General features: G+C 40.2%; 1 protein-coding gene across 1 annotated transcript; it reads left to right on the top strand.

The window, feature by feature from the left end:
• The first annotated feature begins 977 nt into the window (after window positions 1-977).
• LOC6503226 (protein maelstrom 2) lies at window positions 978-2,805 on the top strand. The gene has a single exon (XM_001953422.4). It carries the CDS (start codon window positions 1,077-1,079, stop codon window positions 2,511-2,513), a length of 1,437 nt encoding a protein of 478 aa, XP_001953458.2. The 5' UTR covers window positions 978-1,076; the 3' UTR covers window positions 2,514-2,805.
• Window positions 2,806-18,119: the final 15,314 nt, after the last annotated feature.

The raw sequence follows: 18,119 nt of genomic DNA, 5'->3' as shown, positions 1-18,119 counted from the left end.
AACGACTCGAGTAGGTTGTGGGTATATGTTGGCAAGTGCATTTTTTTTAGAGAGGAATATAGCGCTGCAGTATTCTCGATTTTCGAAAGCTGAGTGTATTTCTGATGTTATTCTGAAAACTTGGCCGTTAGTTCCTTGGGTTCTTCTAAAGCAAAATTGAGTTATTTTTGCTCACCAGCACCCCTCGCTTTACAGGATCACACCTGGACGTCGCGGTCAGGAATCTATTGCTGCTATTACTCCGACACCAGTATACCTGTCGTGTCCGGGAATAAAACAACACGACTCCTAAGAATCCTTAATCCGTTCCCACTTGCTCCTTTTTTTTATCCCCACACTTAATTACAATGGGTCCTTGAATCACGGATCACAGATTTGTAACATGTAACCATGTAAGCAGGCAGATGGTTGTGTAGCTGCAAGAAGGTTGCACGCGCTGGTTCCGGCTTTTTGGTCTGTAGAAGCGAGTGGATCCCTAGGGTCCTTGTGCTACTCGCTCGCAGTTATCAATCGATTATTTAAAAGATATTCGCGTGCGGGAAGGGGACGAAAAGGATTCTTGCATTGCTTTCGACATTCAAAGTAGTTAAAGCCGTTACGACTGCGCTGATGGAGTTGCAGCAGACGACGTAAAGCTGAGCGGATGTTTTGCCACAGCCGTTGCCCACCCTTCCATGATCACATATTTTAGGCTATTTCATTTCGATCGGCTGTTTAATTTCACTTGCCATCTTCATCCTGTATGACTATATAATTAACTATTGGAAATAAAAAAAAGGAAAATATATATATATAATCATTAACTGTTAGCATTCATGTGCCAGAAAAATTTTTCTTTTTTTTTCTTCAGTGTACCATTGTTCTTTATTTTAATTGCAAACCGCATGGTTCGATTTTACTGTTTGGCAAACAAAAATCTTTCAAGTAAACGATTAATGTCTTCATTTTCGCGGAATTCGGTTTCTTGTTTTTTTTGATCAGTCTTATGAGAGTTTCGTATTGGAGCGCATTGTCAAATACGCTGATATTGTTTGTTTTCGCATAGGTTCGTTTCAGCAGTTTCCTAAAGATTCAAGATGCCGCCGAAAAAACACAGCGGATTTATGATGTTCGTGAACGAATGGCGCGACAACAACCCCGAAGGTCGCAATTTGAGCATTGCCCAAGCTGTGTCCCGATGTGGGTCTATTTGGGAGAAAATGACTGCTCAGCAGCGCGGTCCGTACAACTCTGGGGCAAAAAACGCTGACGTTTTGACCCGCGTAAAGAAGGAGCGCCTTAACTGCCATGGGCAGGTTTTATCCCAGGTTGAGCTGGAGGAGCGCGAAATGGCCGAGAGCCAAATACACATGAAGCGCTGTACCGAACGCATCGTTATGGATGCCAAACGCTCGCATGATCTAGAAAACACAAAATTTGTGTTTGTTGCCTTTAATTATTTCACCAAGGCTTTCACCACCGACGTATATGTCCCTGCCGAATTTTCAGCGAGTGAATACTCTTTTAATGAAGGAATTATGTCCGTGTACAGTACCTTAATCGACCCAGGTCAAATTATATTTGGGCAGGGCAGCGACGCCCAACATCACTCGTCGACCACGCACAACTTACCGCTGCCTCCTAACGCTTTGGGGGAAAAAAACATGGGAAAATTATACCGTAACATTTTGGAATATCTATCTAAAATTCAGGAGGGCAAAGACGCTACTAAACCTTTCGTAGTGTTTACTAAAACCGATATGGTACCGTTCGTTAAGTCATGCTTTCGGTACTTGGCTTGCGAAAATCAGGACGGCTCCTATGAAAATGGAGACCAGATACAGGTTCTTGACATCCAATATTTGCTTTTCATCCAGAAAAAGGAGGTTTTGGACATCGCTGGAGTTTCAGACGAAAAGATAAATTTATATGTGACGGACGCATACTTTTTAAAGGACTTTTTCGAGTTTACTCCTGAAATTTCTTGCCAGTATCATGAAGAAAATGACCGCTCAAAATATTGCACGCAGAGCCTTGTGATGCGATGGGCTTACACCTTCAGCGATTATATGTGCAGTGACCTGGCTATATCCGTTCAACCGGGAAAACATATTCCACCTAAGACAAAACCGAACTACAGGGTAATTCCCGCTAATTCGAGTGTTCACGAGTCTTCTTTTGATTCATTCTACTCAATTCCGGCATCATGTGAGAAAAAAGAAGATTCACCCACAGTTCTATCGCCAGCCTCCAGCCGGCGATCACTTGCATCATCCCCTTACGTGCCAACAGACCATACTTCGTTTGTTGGCGACCTTAACAAGAAAGACGAATTTCCATCTCTCGGTGGGCGGCGAACCGCCAACAGTCGCACTGGTGCCCAGCGATCTAACACTATGGGATCCTGGAATCTACCCGCTCACGCCCGTGCTCTTCATGACTTTTCTGACGACGACTTTAGTGTAACAAGCTCTAGAAAGGAGAAGGAATTGAATTTGATTACATTCCGTTCACCTTACCTTTATATTACATAAATGTTTAGACTTTTACTGGCGAAAATAGAACATTTTGATTTGTTACATTCTAAGAAAGAAGATTTACAATAAGAATATACTGTGCACTTATGCAAAAACCTTTCGTTAGATTTTTTTGAATCCTTTGTTTTTGTCTAGAGAAAAATACAACATTTTCTTTTATTACGAACTACAAAAATAATCGCTACAACGTTGTAGTGAACACAATTCATTTAATACTTTGTTATGTATTCACAGTTGTCCGGTACAAATACAAATCATTTGTTAATTCTTCAAATAAAATAAACTGAAATAAAATGTATCTATGAAAGCTTTTAGTACACTGAGAAAAATCGGCCTAACCACAAACAATTTTTAATTTGGGGTAATGGTGTTTTTTTTTCCACTTACATCGAGTTTATTTTCCACGTGCAGACGATCTTTTGTCGGGTTGAGCGATGAATCTATAATTTATTTAGACTTATTTATTAATAACCATAAAGGTTATTTTTATGTATGTATGTATAAACTATTTAATATTTTCGAACCATTCATGTTTAGTATTTAAGTAATTAAATAAAAATACAAAATTAAGGGAACTGGAAAAGTTATTTTCCTACAGTATTAAACGCCAAGCTCCAAAAAAAATAAGTACTACCAAAATAAAAATAATTAAATCAAATTAATAATTCCAGAAACCACAGGGGACAGGCGTAACTGTCTTGGGGCGATGAGTGACGTCATTGGACGATTCGGATGCATATGCTGGCCATTGGCGGATTTTAGTTGATGAGGGAAAATTATTGGCACATGCACCTTACTTCCCAGAAAAAAATTTTATCTCTCACTCTAATTATAATTAATCCATCTGATCCCGCGGTGTAGCGCTGCGAGCCCTTCTTAGGGTAAAACTGGCTAGTTGGGGACTTAAAAACTTGTTCCCAATGTAAGAACAATAAAAAAATGGGTTCTTACTGGGTGCCAATTCGACCTAAAAAAAATAAGTCGAATTAAAAAAAACACGTGACGCCGAAAACAAAGGTTTTATTTACCTTGAATTGGCACCACAAAAATGTAATTCACTTCTAATGCGCTGAGCGCTGCTCACTTCCCTCGGCGTTTAAGTTTTGGGAAACTTAGGTGGAAATTTCCCACCACGTGTCTTTTTTTTCCGGGGGTTAAATAAATACTTGAGTTTAACCGCGAGCGATGCGCTTATCTTAGCAGCCACAAGAGAAAAGAACTTGGCCGCTGCTTATTCTATGCTCAGACCGATACTTAAATGCTCAATTCTAGGTATATAATTGATTATCAATAGATAGGAATAGCAACTTTAAGCTTAACCAAGCTTTTTGTTTTTGTTTTGTTTTTTTTTGTATTTGTGGTTATTCCAAGCTTAACTAAATGGGGTTTACTTTTAGGCATTTGGTTTGTTTGTTAAGTTACAACAAGCGCATTACATTTTCCCCCCCACTAAAATCTAACTTGGGGTGGAACAACACAAGGAAGATTCCCGCTTGTTGTCTACGCTTATGGATTAAGATCTTTGGCATGAAAATTTCCGATCAGGCGGCCTTGTAGATCTTCTAGCTCGTAATATACCTTCCCTAATTTCCTTCGCACTCGCGCTTTAAGGTAATTGGGAGCCAGCTTGGAGCTAAACCCTTTGGCGAAATTGCTTTGTTGGAAATTGCGTCGGAAAATTTCTTGACCTACTTAAAAAGAAACGTCCCTGGTTCGTGTGTTGTAGAGCCTTTCATTCCGATTACGTTGGGCTATCATGGTATTCTGGGCTTTGCTGCGTAAAATGTCTAGGGAGTCTTCCTTATTAAATTGGACACTTCGATCTTCTAGCATACCTAAATCTCGTAGTAGTTGAAAAGTTTCGCCGTTCGTGGCCATATGTTGACCAAACGTTACCTTATAAGGGCTCGTGTTTATGGCCAGATGAACTCCAGATCGTAGAGCGCAGTTAATGCTACTAAGGTTTTCGTCCCAGTTACTCTGATTTGGGTTTATGTAAGCCTTTATGGCTGAAAGAACTGATCTATTCACTCTTTCCGACGCGTTTGCCTGTGGGGAATAAAATGCCGTTTATGTATGTCTGATATTATATTTGTTTAACAAGCAATTAAAAGTTTGGGATTTAAACTGAACTCCATTATCGGAAACCACATATTCTGGAACCCCAAAACAATGGAAAAGATCTTCTTCCAAATATCGCATAATCGAGTCGGCGGTAAACTTGCGGACTGGTTTCAAAAAAGCAAACTTAGTGAGATGGTCGAGCACCACAAATATACCTACATTTCCCGATTTACTGCGTGGATAGGGTCCTAAAAAATCAACAAATATCTTCTGAAAGAAACGCTGGGGTATTCCAGTGTTTCCCATGGGGGGTTTAAACGATCAATTAGGGTGTTTCGTGGCCTTACAAATATCACAACTATTGACAAAAGTTTTTGCGTCGTTAACCATGTTAGGCCAGAAATAATATCGTCGGAGCCTTTCTATAGTTTTGTTTATACCCCCGTGGGCATGTAATGGATCTCCATGAGCAGTCTTAATGGCATTCAGTACGAGTGGGCGTGGAACCCAAAGTTTCCAGCATTGGTCATCGGAAGTTTTGGTATCCTCTGCATGTTCGGAGCGTCGGTATATATGTTTACCTTGGATTTTGAGATCCGGTAGGGAAGAGTTATTAAGTCGGATCTTACTCCTAAGCGAATCGTATTCGGTTGAATCGAATTCGGAGGAATTGACGTCAACTATTAGGCTATCACAAGCAAGGGTTGACAAGTCTTCGGTAAAGGTTCGCGAAAGAGCGTCTGGGACTATATTGTGAGTACCTTTTCGATGATGTATCTTGAATTGGAATCCTTGAAGCTTAAGAGACCAACGAGCGAGACGCGAGCTTAGATCTGCTTGGGTCATAAGCCATTTTAAGGAGGCATGATCTGTGACTATTACAAAATCCTGTCCTTCGACATAAGCTCTAAATATTTTTACAGCCAACACAGCGGCATAACACTCCTTCTCGGTAACGGTGTATTGACGTTCACAACGATTTAGCTTCTTTGACATGAAAGCGATCGGCACCTCTGCGCCATCTTTATTCACTTGCATTAAGACTGCTCCTACTCCTGTGTGGCTTGCGTCTCAATGAAGTGAGAACGGGAGAGAAAAATTGGGGCTGTGCAGTACTGGGGCTGCACACATGCTTGCCTTTATGGACTCAAAAGCCCCCTGGGCTTCACTTGTCCACTCAAACTTCCGATTGGTTTTCAAGGTGTCTGTCAACGGGAAAGTAATAGCGGAATAATCCTTAATGAACTTATGATACCATCCGGTCATCCCAAGGAATCTTCGAACCTGCTTAAACGAACGGGGTGTTGGGTAATCTCTGACTGCAGCTATCTTATCAAGATCGGTGCTAATAATACCATTACCTATCACGTGTCTTAAGAATTTCACCTCTTTCCGACAGAATTTACTTTTTTCAACATTAATTGTAAGTTTCGCACGAGCCAGGTTGGAAGCGACTACCGATAAGACTTCAAGATGTCGTTCGAAGGTATCGGAGACAATGAGTAAGTCGTCTAAATATATAAAAACCTCATTACGTAAGTAGGCTGGAACTATTTTATCCATAAGTCGCGACATGGACTGCGGGGCATTAGTGAGGCCAAATGGCTTGACCACAAATTCATACAACGGACGTCCGGGTACTGAGAAGGCCGTTTTAAAGCGAGATTTCGGGTCTAAAGGTATTTGCCAAAAAGCATCTTTTAAATCGAGGCTAGTAATAAATTCGGCTTTTGGTAATCTACTTAAGATACCATCGATTATTGGCATTGGATATGCATTCTTTACGGTGACGGAATTCACCTTCCTACTATCTACGCAGAGTCTTACTTTTCCTGGTTTCTTCACTAACACTACTGGAGATGACCAAGAGCTGTTAGATTCTTGAATAACTCCTAATTCGAGCATTCGATCGAGCTCGTCATACATAAGTTTTTCAATTGCCGGCGACACGGCATAATGCCGCTGCTTAATCGGTTTGGCTTCTCCCACATCGATCGAGTGTGAAATTAACGATGTACGTCCTAGTCCCTGCTTAGAAAATGACGGGAATAAATTGATAACGTTCTGCAATGAATTCTGTTGAACCTTAGAAAGTTCTCTTATACTTGGATCGCTGATGGAGGCTAGATTAAGATTTTTGGTTAACAGATACATTGGGAGTAAGTCAAAGGCGGTCCAAAAGTCAATTCCCAGATATAAGTCTTCGACTAAAGTAGGAACAAAATAAAAGTACAGGGTTTTTGTCTCTCCTCTGTTAGTAATGTCAGTTGAAAATTTTCCGACTATAGTTTGACTTTTCCCGTCAGCAGTTTTGATCTTGGAGGTCATTAACTTGTATTTAAGGTTTTTCCGAAGTAGATCGTTTGCAAGCCTACCACCTTTGCAACTTACAGAAGCACCCGTGTTCATTAACCCAACTACAGACTTTCCACAAAGCATCACTTGAGCGTGAGGACGTAAGTCAAGAGAATTATCTAATATGGATGAAAGGATTAATTTCTTTTCTATTTTACATTGTTTTTTAAAAGCTTATCGACGACCAGAAGACCGTTTTCTCTTAACATCTATCTTAGATATAGGGAATGGTATACATTTAGGTTGCGGTAGGGAGCCTACAGACGTGGGGTCGTCGGAAAAGGTTACTCGGTATTGGTCGCTATGCTGATTAACTGTTTGCGTGCATTTTTCTGTGGTACACGCCCTTGATAGTTTTTTTGAGCGTTTGGGTTACAAGTCCGACATGTAGGTTTATACGTATCGGCCTTTCCACAACCATAGCAAACTATTTTTCGATCGGCCATACATTCTTGATATATGTGACCTTGAGCGGAACAGTTCCAGCAGGAGTCCTCATCTGATGAAGGTGCCACCTCTGGGTTCTGAAGAGAATTGACTTGTCGCCTAGGATTGGGTCGAGAAGTTGATAGTGAATTCGGTTTTGAGACAGTTCTTAAGAAAATTTCTCTTGTGCGGACCACTGTTCTTAACTCCTTGAGAGTAGTTGTAGGGACGTACAATATTTCATGTTGAATTTCCGGTAACAAATTATATCTTAATGATTCCACTAGGGAAGCTTCAGACAATGGGTTTGAAAGTTTGTCGGCTAGGGCCGCTATGACACCATAGAAATCGTCAAACAGTTCATTACACAGTGCTTGCGGTGTTCTATTTCTGACCTAATACTCCTATCGGTCCTATCATCGCTAAATTGTCCACGAAGGGCCTGACACAGACCTGGCCAGTTAAGTACAGTGACACTTTTGTGATATCGCCAGAACCATTCGCTAGCGCTGCCCTCGAACAAATTACTGGCATATTTGGCAGTTAAATTAAAATCCCCCTCTAAAGTTTGGATCGTCAGAGCCTCTACACGATAGATAAAGTCTTCAATTGACATAGAAGACCTTCCAGTGAATCTGAGTTTCCAATTTGCCATTATTTGGCTTATCCGATCGGGTCGTACTTCATAATGATTTGGATGAGGCAACTTAGTTGGTACTCCCATGAAAGGTTCTGATCTTGTTTCCGGTGGATTCTGTAATGGCAAACCCGATTGTGCCCCCGTTGGCCTACTAGATGGAGATTCATTGGCTGAACCAGCTAAACTACCTGGATGGAATGACATAGGTATTTTAATTTTTATATCTTTTATTTTCTTGGGCAGCCTTAAACGGCTGCCCCACGTTGGGCGCCATTTTAAATAATATTGTAACATGTAACATGTAAGAGGGCAGATGGTTGTGTAGCTGCAGGAAGGTTGCACGCGCTGGTTCCGGCTTTTTGGTCGGTAGAAGGGAGTGGATCCCTAGGGTCCTTGTGCTACTCGCTCGCAGTTATCAATCGATTATTTAAAAGATATTCGCGTGCGGGGGGTTAGTACGTACTGAAGGAAATAGCGGGAAGGGGACGAAAAGGATTCTTGCATTGCTTTCGACATTCAAAGTAGTTAAAGCCGTTGCGACTGCGCTGATGGAGTTGCAGCAGGCGACGTAAAGCTGAGCGGATGTTTTGCCATAGCCGTTGCCCACGCTTCCATGATCACCAAGTCCGCGAAATAATTATTGATGATCCAAAAAAAAAAAACGGCTATTTAATTTCACTTGCCATCTTCATCCTGTATGACTCCTCCAGATAATGGATTAGCAATTCATTTTTAAACGTTATATTATTTATTCATTATTTTAAGATGCATAAGGCCAAAAAAGGAAATTTAAATTAAGTGTATAATTAAATGTATTTGTTATAATCGAAAAAAAATTATCTTGGAATTTATATCTATATTAGTTGGAATAAGAAATAATAAGTCGAATTAATATGCAATAATATTATATATGTCTATATAAAATACTATTAAGAATCATGTTTATGAAGAGAATCTTGTCTTCCATGGCGGGTATTCTCTAATATTATTTCCTAAATTTATATTTAAAATGTCTCCAAGTAACTTATTTATTTTCAATTCAAATTTGATAGCAAGGGATTATGATTAACTTTAGCAAGGTTTTTAATGTTGGAACACTGCAAGAGCATTCAAAGTAATGTTCCATTTAAAAGTAATTTAAAAATTAATTAATTTTTTTTTTTTGGTTATGTCATTGCGGAAGGCCATAATTAAATATTGGAAATAAAAAAAAGGAAAATATATATATATAATCATTAACTGTTAGCATTCATGTGCCAGAAAAATTTTCTTCAGTGTACCATTGTTCTATATTTTAATTGCAAATCGCATGGTTTGATTTTAGCGTTTGGCAAACAAAAATCTTTCAAGTAATGCTTTTAGTACACTGAGAAAAATCGGCCTAACCACAAACAATTTTTAATTTGGGGTAATGGGTGTTTTTTTTTCCACTTACATCGAGTTTATTTTCCACGTCCAAAAGATCTTTTGTCGGGTTGAGCGATGAATCTATAATTTTAAGGCATAAAGGTTATTTTTATGTATGTATGTATATATATATTCTCCAAACTATTTAATATTTCCGAACCATTCATATATTAGTATTTAAGTAATTAAACAACAAAGGAAAGCTAACTTCGGGCGGAGCCGAAGTTGATATACCCTTGCAGTTGAGTCGCAGTCCGCTAGGTGGCGCCACGCATCTTATATTATTAGATATATAGCGGATCGTATATAGTCGGCCGATCCTTATGAAATTTGGCATATCGAATTATTTTGCCAAAAGAGGAATCCATTGAAACTCCCATGCTTCTAACTTGAAAAACAACGAAGTTATAGCATTTCCGATCAATAAGTTATATGACAGCTATAGGATATAGTTGGCCGATCCTTATGAAATTCGACAAATCAGATTGTTTTTCCCAAAATAGAATCTGTACCAAATCCCATCTTTCTAACTTAAAAAACAACAAAGTTATGCCAATTTCGATCGTTCTATGACAGCTATAGGATATAATCGGCCGATCCTTATGAAATTTTGTACACAAGATATTTTGGTCAAATATAACATGTGTGGAAAGTCTCAACCCTCCAACTTAAAAAACACAAAAGTTATGGCATTTCCGATCGATCAGTTATATGGCAGCTATAGGATATAGTCGACCGATCCAGGCCGTTCCGACTTATATACTGCCTGCAAAGGAAAGAAGAGTGTGTGCAAAGTTTCAACTCGATAGCTTTAAAACTGAGAGACTAGTTAACTGAAATATGTATACTTTATAGGGTCGGAGATGTCTCCTTCACTGCGTTGCACACTTTTGACCAAAATTATAATACCCTCTGCAAGGGTATAATAAAAAATACAAAATTAAGGGAACTGGAAAAGTTATTTTCTTACAGTATTAAACGCCAAGCTCCAAAAAAAATAAGTACTACCAAAATAAAAATAATTAAATCAAATTAATAATTCCAGAAACCACAGGGGACAGGCGTAACTGTCTTGGGGCGATGAGTGACGTCATTGGACGATTCGGATGCATATGCTGGCCATTGGCGGGTTTTAGTTGATGAGGGAAAATTATTGGCACATGCACCTTACTTCCCAGAAAAAAATTGTATCTCTCACTCTAATTATAATTAATCCATCTGATCCCGCGGTTTAGCGCTGCGAGCCTTTCTTAGGGTAAAACTGACTAGTTGGGGACTTATAAACTTGTTCCCAATGTAAGAACAATAAAAAAAAATGGGTTCTTACTGGGTGCCAATTCGACCTACTCCCCTCGGCGTTTAAGTTTTGGGAAACTTAGGTGGAAATTTCCCACTACGTGTCTTTTTTTCCGGGGGTTAAATAAATACTTGAGTTTAACCGCGAGCGATGCGCTTATCTTAGCAGCCACAAGAGAAAAGAACTTGGCCGCTGCTTATTCTATGCTCAGACCGATACTTAAATGCTCAATTCTAGGTATATAATTGATTATCAATAGATAGGAATAGGAACTTTAAGCTTAACCAAGCTTTTTGTTTTTGTTTTGTTTTTTTTTTGTATTTGTGGTTATTCCAAGCTTAACTAAATGGGGTTTACTTTTAGGCATTTGGTTTGTTTTTTAAGTTACAACAAGCGCATTACAGATTCTTGCGTACTCGCTTCAAATTCCGCACTTGAGACTGTCGGACTTACCCACGGGGGGTCCTTCAGCCTATACTCTTAATCACTTCCTGCTTTCTTAGAAGCGCCCTTTAATTCATGTATATCTGGCTTCCTGCCATTAATCTGTCTTGGCTCTGTTCTCGCCGTTACTCCCGAATTTCCGTTGCATGTCCATAAGCGGGTTCCCTTTCTTTCCCCCCTTTGCCCCGCTTGGGCCACCGATTCATATTGTTATTACGCAGGTCACCCGACTTCGTCCATATACCCCCGCGCTCCCCCTTTGGCTGTTCCAAACTCATTTCTTCTTTTCTGCTTTTTCTAAACTCAGCTCAGAGGAAGAGTGTTGCACAGATAAGGCTGTTAATATAAGCGATTTAAGATTGTTAGTAGAGCAAAGTGACAAGATGTGGTAGAGACCATTGTAGTCCGAACATGTCGAACTACAATGGCTGAGGATTAGAGGACGAAAGTTTCTAGTCCTTCTACTAGGAACGGTAAAATTTACGCGTGTTAGTAAATGCTGGCTGTCAATATTTCCATAAATAAGATTATATAGAAACATGACACCCAGCATCGTTCTACGGTTTGTTAATGATGGTAAGTTGATTAGTAAAAGTCTACTACGATAAGAGGGGAGGTAAAGATTTGCATCCCAATTAAGTCCCCTAAGCGCAAAAGTAAGGAAGTTTTTTTGTACAGATTTAATGTGATCTTGGTGTACTCCATATTGAGGACTCCAGACACACGATCCATACTCAAGAATCGGACGGTTCCAGTGATGTATATAACGATTAAGTTATGTACGGGCCATTAAATTTTTTTGACCATCTTTTAATAAAACCAAGCACACCCATAGCTTTATTAACCATGGTAGATATATGGTCGGTAAATTTAAGTCTCAAATCTAATAGGACACCTAGATCTTTAACCTGAGTTAATCGTTCTAAGGCGTTCCCATAGAGAAAGTACATAGCCTGGTGAGGACTAGATCGGTAAAAAGACATGAGTTTACATTTCGATCCATTAAGCTTTAGGTTATTTTCTAAACACCAATTTTGAAGTTTATCCAAATCGGATTGAAGTCTAGACTGGGCGCTAGTGAATTTATACTGAAGGCATAGCTTAACGTCATCAGCGTACATAAGTACAAGTGAATTAGTTAAGGCAAGGGGCAAGTCGTTAATAAACAGTGTAAAAAGTAGGGGTCCAAGATGGCTTCCTTGGGGTACCCCAGATGTGGCGCGGACTAAACGCTAGGTAACATCTTTAAAGAAAACACATTGGGTTCTCCCAGATAAGTAGCTCGAAATCCAGATAAGAAGATCAGTTGGGAATCCCAAAAGACTGAGTTTACTTATAAGAAGCGAATGGTTAACAGAGTCAAATGCTTTATTGAAGTCAGTGTAAATGACGTCTGTTTGTAAGCCATTCCGGAAGCCATCCGTGATAAAAGATGTTAGCTCCAATAAGTTGGTAGTGGTGGAGCGGCGCTTCATGAAGCCATGCTGGCACGAAGTTATTATTGTACTACATAGGTGTAGGGGCCTGGCGAATACACGGGCTTGACCTTATGAAGATCCGATAACACACCACTTTGATCGAAAGATGGGCGAAATATAAGATTGGCTAATTGGATATTATAAGTGTAAGGCTGAGCTGAGCTGCTGCTAGGTTAATAAGTAGTTTGAAAAAACTGTGCAAAGAGACCGGCCATTGCCTGATCAGTGTTCGCATAAGAGTTCTCAAACGTAAGCAGTGGGGCAAAAGATACATGTTTACGCTTAGTGTTTACAAAGTTATAAAACTGCTTCGGATCCTGAGTAAACTGAATCCTGCAGCGGCGAATATAACTCCTATAACATTCTGCGTTATGCACGGTGAAATTGGACCGAGCTACTAAGTATCTTGAATAACTAACTGTATAGCCAGATAATCTATGTTTATTTAAAAGTCTACTCATACTATTCTTTAAATTTATAAGGTGCCTTGTATACAGAGGCAGATTTGTTGAAGCGGACGGATATTTCCACGGCACACAAGCGTCAAAAAATGAGTTTAAAGTTTTTTTTTTTTATTAAACTTTGCTTTTATTTATTGGATCTTCTCTTAATTTTGAGACTAACAATAAGTTTTCAAATCTTAACATTAACATTTAACTAACAGTAGACTAAGACTGCATTCTGGTTGCACGTTCCTCAAGACGGTCGCTGGGTGGGTAGGTCATTGCGACGAAGTCGTGATTGGTTGCTCAACCTTGTTAGACCTCTCGCCAGGTAGTTAGGGTGCGACAATAGCTTGCTAAGGTACTTTTCCTTCTGTTCTGCGATCACATCTTTGACTGGAAGAATGTTTAAGTCGCGATGTACCCCGGTGATTGTTCTCAAGATCTTCGACTGAGCTCGCTGGACTATGTCAATATTGCTATTGCTGGCATTCCCCCATAACTGGGAGCCGTACGTCCATATGGGTTTAAGTACCGAGTTATACAGCAGGACTTTATATTCAAGGCAAAGCGTTGGGGAGACCGGGAGACCGAGCGTTGATAAGCCAATGAAGGCTGCTGGCTTTTAGCTTTAGGTGGGTTCATTTAGCTTCTATGTGCCGACGCCATGTGAGTCTTCTATCGAGGTGTACTCCTAGATATGTTACCTCGTTTGCTTGCGGGAGTAGGGTGTTGTTTAGCGTAAGCGGCGGGCAGTTTTGCCTATTCAAGGTGAACGTAAGGTGCTTGCATTTTTGTTCGTTTACTTTAATTCGCCAGTCTGATAGCCATTTTTCAACATCCACCAGATGAAGAGCTAGCTGCGCAGTTGCTTGCATCGGTCATTTTGAGCGGCTAAGAATAGCTGTATCATCAGCAAACGTAGATGTTGTTAGTCGTGTGCTTGTCGGGATGTCTGCTGTGTAGAGAACATATAATGTTGGTCCGAGTACACTTCCTTGAGGAACCCCAGCTCCAACAGTGAATTCGTCAGATATATCAGTGTTGCACCTCACAGCAAATTTTCTGTCGTAAAGGTAAGACTCTAAAAGCTTGTGGGTATTACAAGGGAGCATTGTCTTGATCTTGTACATTAGACCTTCTAGCCAGACTCTATCAAATGCTTGAGAGACATCTAGAAATATTGCGGTACAGTACTCGCGTTTTTCGAATGCATTCCGAATTTCTGCTGTTATCCGGTTGACCTGCTCAATTGTTCCGTGCTTTTCACGAAACCCAAACTGATGTGACGGGATTCCTTCCTGGATCCTTAGGTATGTGTTTATACGAGTCAGAATGCATTTCTCAAAGAGTTTAGATAAGCATGAAAGTAGGCTTATAGGTCTATACGACGTGGGAATTGTGTGGTCTTTTCCCGGCTTTGCTATCATTATTATAATTGACTTTTTCTATCTCGCTGGAAAGTGGCCAAGTTTTGCGATGGCATTGAAGAGCTGGGTGATAGTGCAGAAGGCGCAATATGGAAGCTCAATGATCATTTTGGGAGTTATGAGGTCGCAGCCTGGTGATTTTTTCGGATTTAGTTGGTTTTTGATGATATTGGCGATTTCGTTTGGGCGAAACTCGATTGGTTCATATTGAAGCTAAGGCTCATATGGTAAAGTCGGCAAAGTAAAGGCACTAGTGGCGGGATTTGGTTGGAAGATATTTTTAAGGTGATTGGCAAACGTGCTGGTTCTGTCTGCATCGCTGCGCGCCCAGCCGCCTGTGGGATTTCTAATAGGCATCACGGTTTCTTTCGGTGAGCTTAGAGTTGGGTGAGCTTTCCATAGTGAGTGTTTTGTACTAGAAGTTGACAATTGCTCTATATAGCGGCGGTGGACATAAGCTTCTTCTTGCTGTAGGGCTTTAGTAAGTTGACGTGAGGCATGTCTAAAGCTTTGCTTAGTAGATGGCGATCTGTGGAATTGCCACTCGCGACGTGAACGCCGCTTTTCGAGGACGAGCTGTTCGATTTGTAGATTTGTCTTTTTATTGCTTTGTGTATTTATAGTTTGCGATGTTGAGGCTCGAGCTGCAGAGACGAGTACAGACTCTAGTGAATTAACAAAGCTGTCTACGTTGGCTTCATCGTGGAGATGAGGACTTAGCTCAATGTGTGAGCTGATATATTTTCTGTACTTAACCCAATTGGTTTTCTGTGAGGTAAATTTTAATGGTTGTTCCAATGTTCCTGGATGTCGCAGTAGAATAAACAGGACAGGCGAGTGATCAGATGAAAGATCCGATAGGCAATTGGCGCTTATCAGATTTTTAGGGATGTTTTTGGTAATCGCAAAGTCTATTAAATCTGGTAGTTTCCTTGGGTCTGCCGGCCAGTATGTTGGTGTGCCAGAAGAAACATAGTCGAGCTTGTTCTTGGCGTCGATAATTGCATTATAGAGCTGCTTCCCTTTTGGAGTCACGAGACGGGATCCCCAGTGTGTGTGCTTGGCATTGTAGTCTCCTGCTGCTATGAAGTGGTCTCCAAGTGTGTTGAAAAACTGCATAAACTCATCTTTAGCTATATTGAAGCGAGGGGGGCAGTATACGGCGGCTAGTGTAAGTTGGTTGCCAGTATTTAGTTGTATATTTATAGATGTGACCTGTAGGTAGTTTTTAGCAAATTTGTTTTGATAATGGTGCTTTATGCGGCTTCTGATTAGAATTCCAGTCCCACCATGTGCTTTACCATCTGGATGATTTGTTCCGTAGAATGAATATCCTCGTAGTTGAAAATTGTATTTGTTTGTAAGGTGTGTTTCCGAAAGCAGCATTACATCGATATGATTGTCGAGTAGGAATTGAGCTAACTCAAGTTTATGTTGCGAAACGCCGTTAGCGTTCCACGTAGATATCCGTAGGGAAGCCATTATTTGGATTGTTGTGAAACCAGCATTTGAATCAATAGATTTTGGTTTCGCATTAAATCTTGCATAGTTGTGCGCATAAACGACATAAATTCCGTCAGGCTTTGTTGTAGGCTGCAGAGTTTTAAGTGAAATAAAATTTTTGTAATGCTAAGTTTATATCCTCGCATGCCAGTAAATCAGACCAATAAAATTCCGAAATTAACTTATTTAATTTCATAAAGTCAGCCTTACGAAAGAAACGAACTTTCTGAGATTTAAGTGTAGACTTAAGGTCAATTAAGCAATTTTTTTCGATTGAAACCTTAAGAGTGGGATGATATGGATCCTCAGGGTTAGAAAGGGGCAAAGTTCTGGAAAGAGTAATTCCATCAGGATCAGAAACGAAACATAAATTCAACAGCCGACCTAAAGAATTTCTAACGTGGCTAATTTGCCCGAGTGACATGTCAAACATGTCCGCAGGGAAGTCGTGGTGGGAGTTAAGCTGTAAAGACGGTAAATTTCAAAATTTGACCTCAGTTTTGGGATATTAAAGACACCCAGAGTTATCAGCTGGTCACCATCAGACAGACGATCGAAAACCAAACGAATAGCGGACAAATGTTGCCAGTATGTTGGCGGTTCGGACGAAGGTGGTATGCAAGAACAGGTAACATACAAAGATTGATCGGACAAAGTGATTTTGATGCAAAGGTATTCAATGTCACCAAACTCTTGTGATTTTACCTGTTCAGAAGCGAGTTTGATATCTACAGAGATTAACACTCCTCCTCCCCTTCGCAGAGTTCTATCACATCTAAAAGTGGTGTATCTACTAGGAAAAACTTCGGAGCTTAAGATCTCCGGCTTTAACCAAGTTTCTGTAAATACAATAATGTGAGATGCAAAGAAAAAACTATCAAAATACAGTTTGGGAAGTTTACTACGTAACCCTCTAGTATTCTGATAGGTAAGTGTTAGAGAAGACATTAGTTTTTTAAAACTGAGGAAGATGAAGTGGAAGGTTGGTCAGTGGCCGTTACATGTGGGAGTTTTACACCCACAGGTTTGGTCATTTTTTTTTTCACAGTACTTGGCTTATGTTCTTGGACGAAAATATTCTTTGGCCAAAAGCTGGCGGAACAAATCGTCTTGAACATCTGCAAGGGCACACGTATTTTGAAAGATGACGTGTGCCTGGTGTATGAATATTTAAATTTTGTAATGTCCACCACCTTTATGTCGACTTTTATTTTGGCTTTTATGTAAGCCGAGATATGAATCTCAGAAGTATCAGGGGCAAGCCGGGAAACAAAAATATGTTTCGATGGTGGGATCACCTGCAAGGGTTTTGGTTCCGCCGTAACTAATAAAGCGGCATCAGTACGTACCGGAGGTCCGGGCGGTTGGTTGCCCTGTTTGGTGACTGTTACAGGGGTTTGAATTATTGGGTCTGGGATCACTTGAAGCGATGCCACAGAGGACATATCGGACAATTGCTCATTAATTCTGAGATATTCGGAAGCCGAATTTTTCTCAGGTCCGGCCCTTGGGGTGGCCAGAGATATAAGCGGCTGCATAGTTGTCGGCTGAGCAGGCTGAAGATTATTCGACCCAAGCACATCACTAAAGGCGGATTTCTTACGCTATGGAGACTCATTTAGTAGTTGAAGACTACTAAGCTGTGTATCGAGCGCACAGAGTTGGTCATTGATTTTACGAAAACTACTAATCAACTCCTTGAAACCGCTTTTAGTCTTCCTCATGAACGATCTCATTTCATCCTGAACAGCACGACAACCGTCACAGCATAAGTGGAGACCAGACCTACGTGAGATTGCATCTGAAACTGAGGCCGTGAACCCGGCACACTTAGCGTGTAAAACGTTTTCACAGAGCCAGCAATGGATGGTAGGCTGGGAAGACGAGATTGATCTTATTACAAGACTTCAACGCACTGACAAATTTAAATTCCATAATTACATATTAAAAATTTAAATAATCAATTTATTAAAAATTATTAAAATTTCAATAATTAATTTATTAATAATATTGATGAACCTTGTACCACTGTACCAGGGAAACGAAAGGGGGAGATTGAAGAGAGCAGTTAGTGCGAGTTAGTAAAATTCATAGAATAGAGATAAGATTCTCTATT

This window comes from Drosophila ananassae (assembly GCF_017639315.1).
Source record: "Drosophila ananassae strain 14024-0371.13 chromosome 4 unlocalized genomic scaffold, ASM1763931v2 tig00000054, whole genome shotgun sequence".
In the NCBI taxonomy this organism is placed as follows: domain Eukaryota; kingdom Metazoa; phylum Arthropoda; class Insecta; order Diptera; family Drosophilidae; genus Drosophila; species Drosophila ananassae.
Note: the sequence above shows the minus strand (reverse complement) of the source record. Positions and strands in the feature narration are given on the sequence as shown.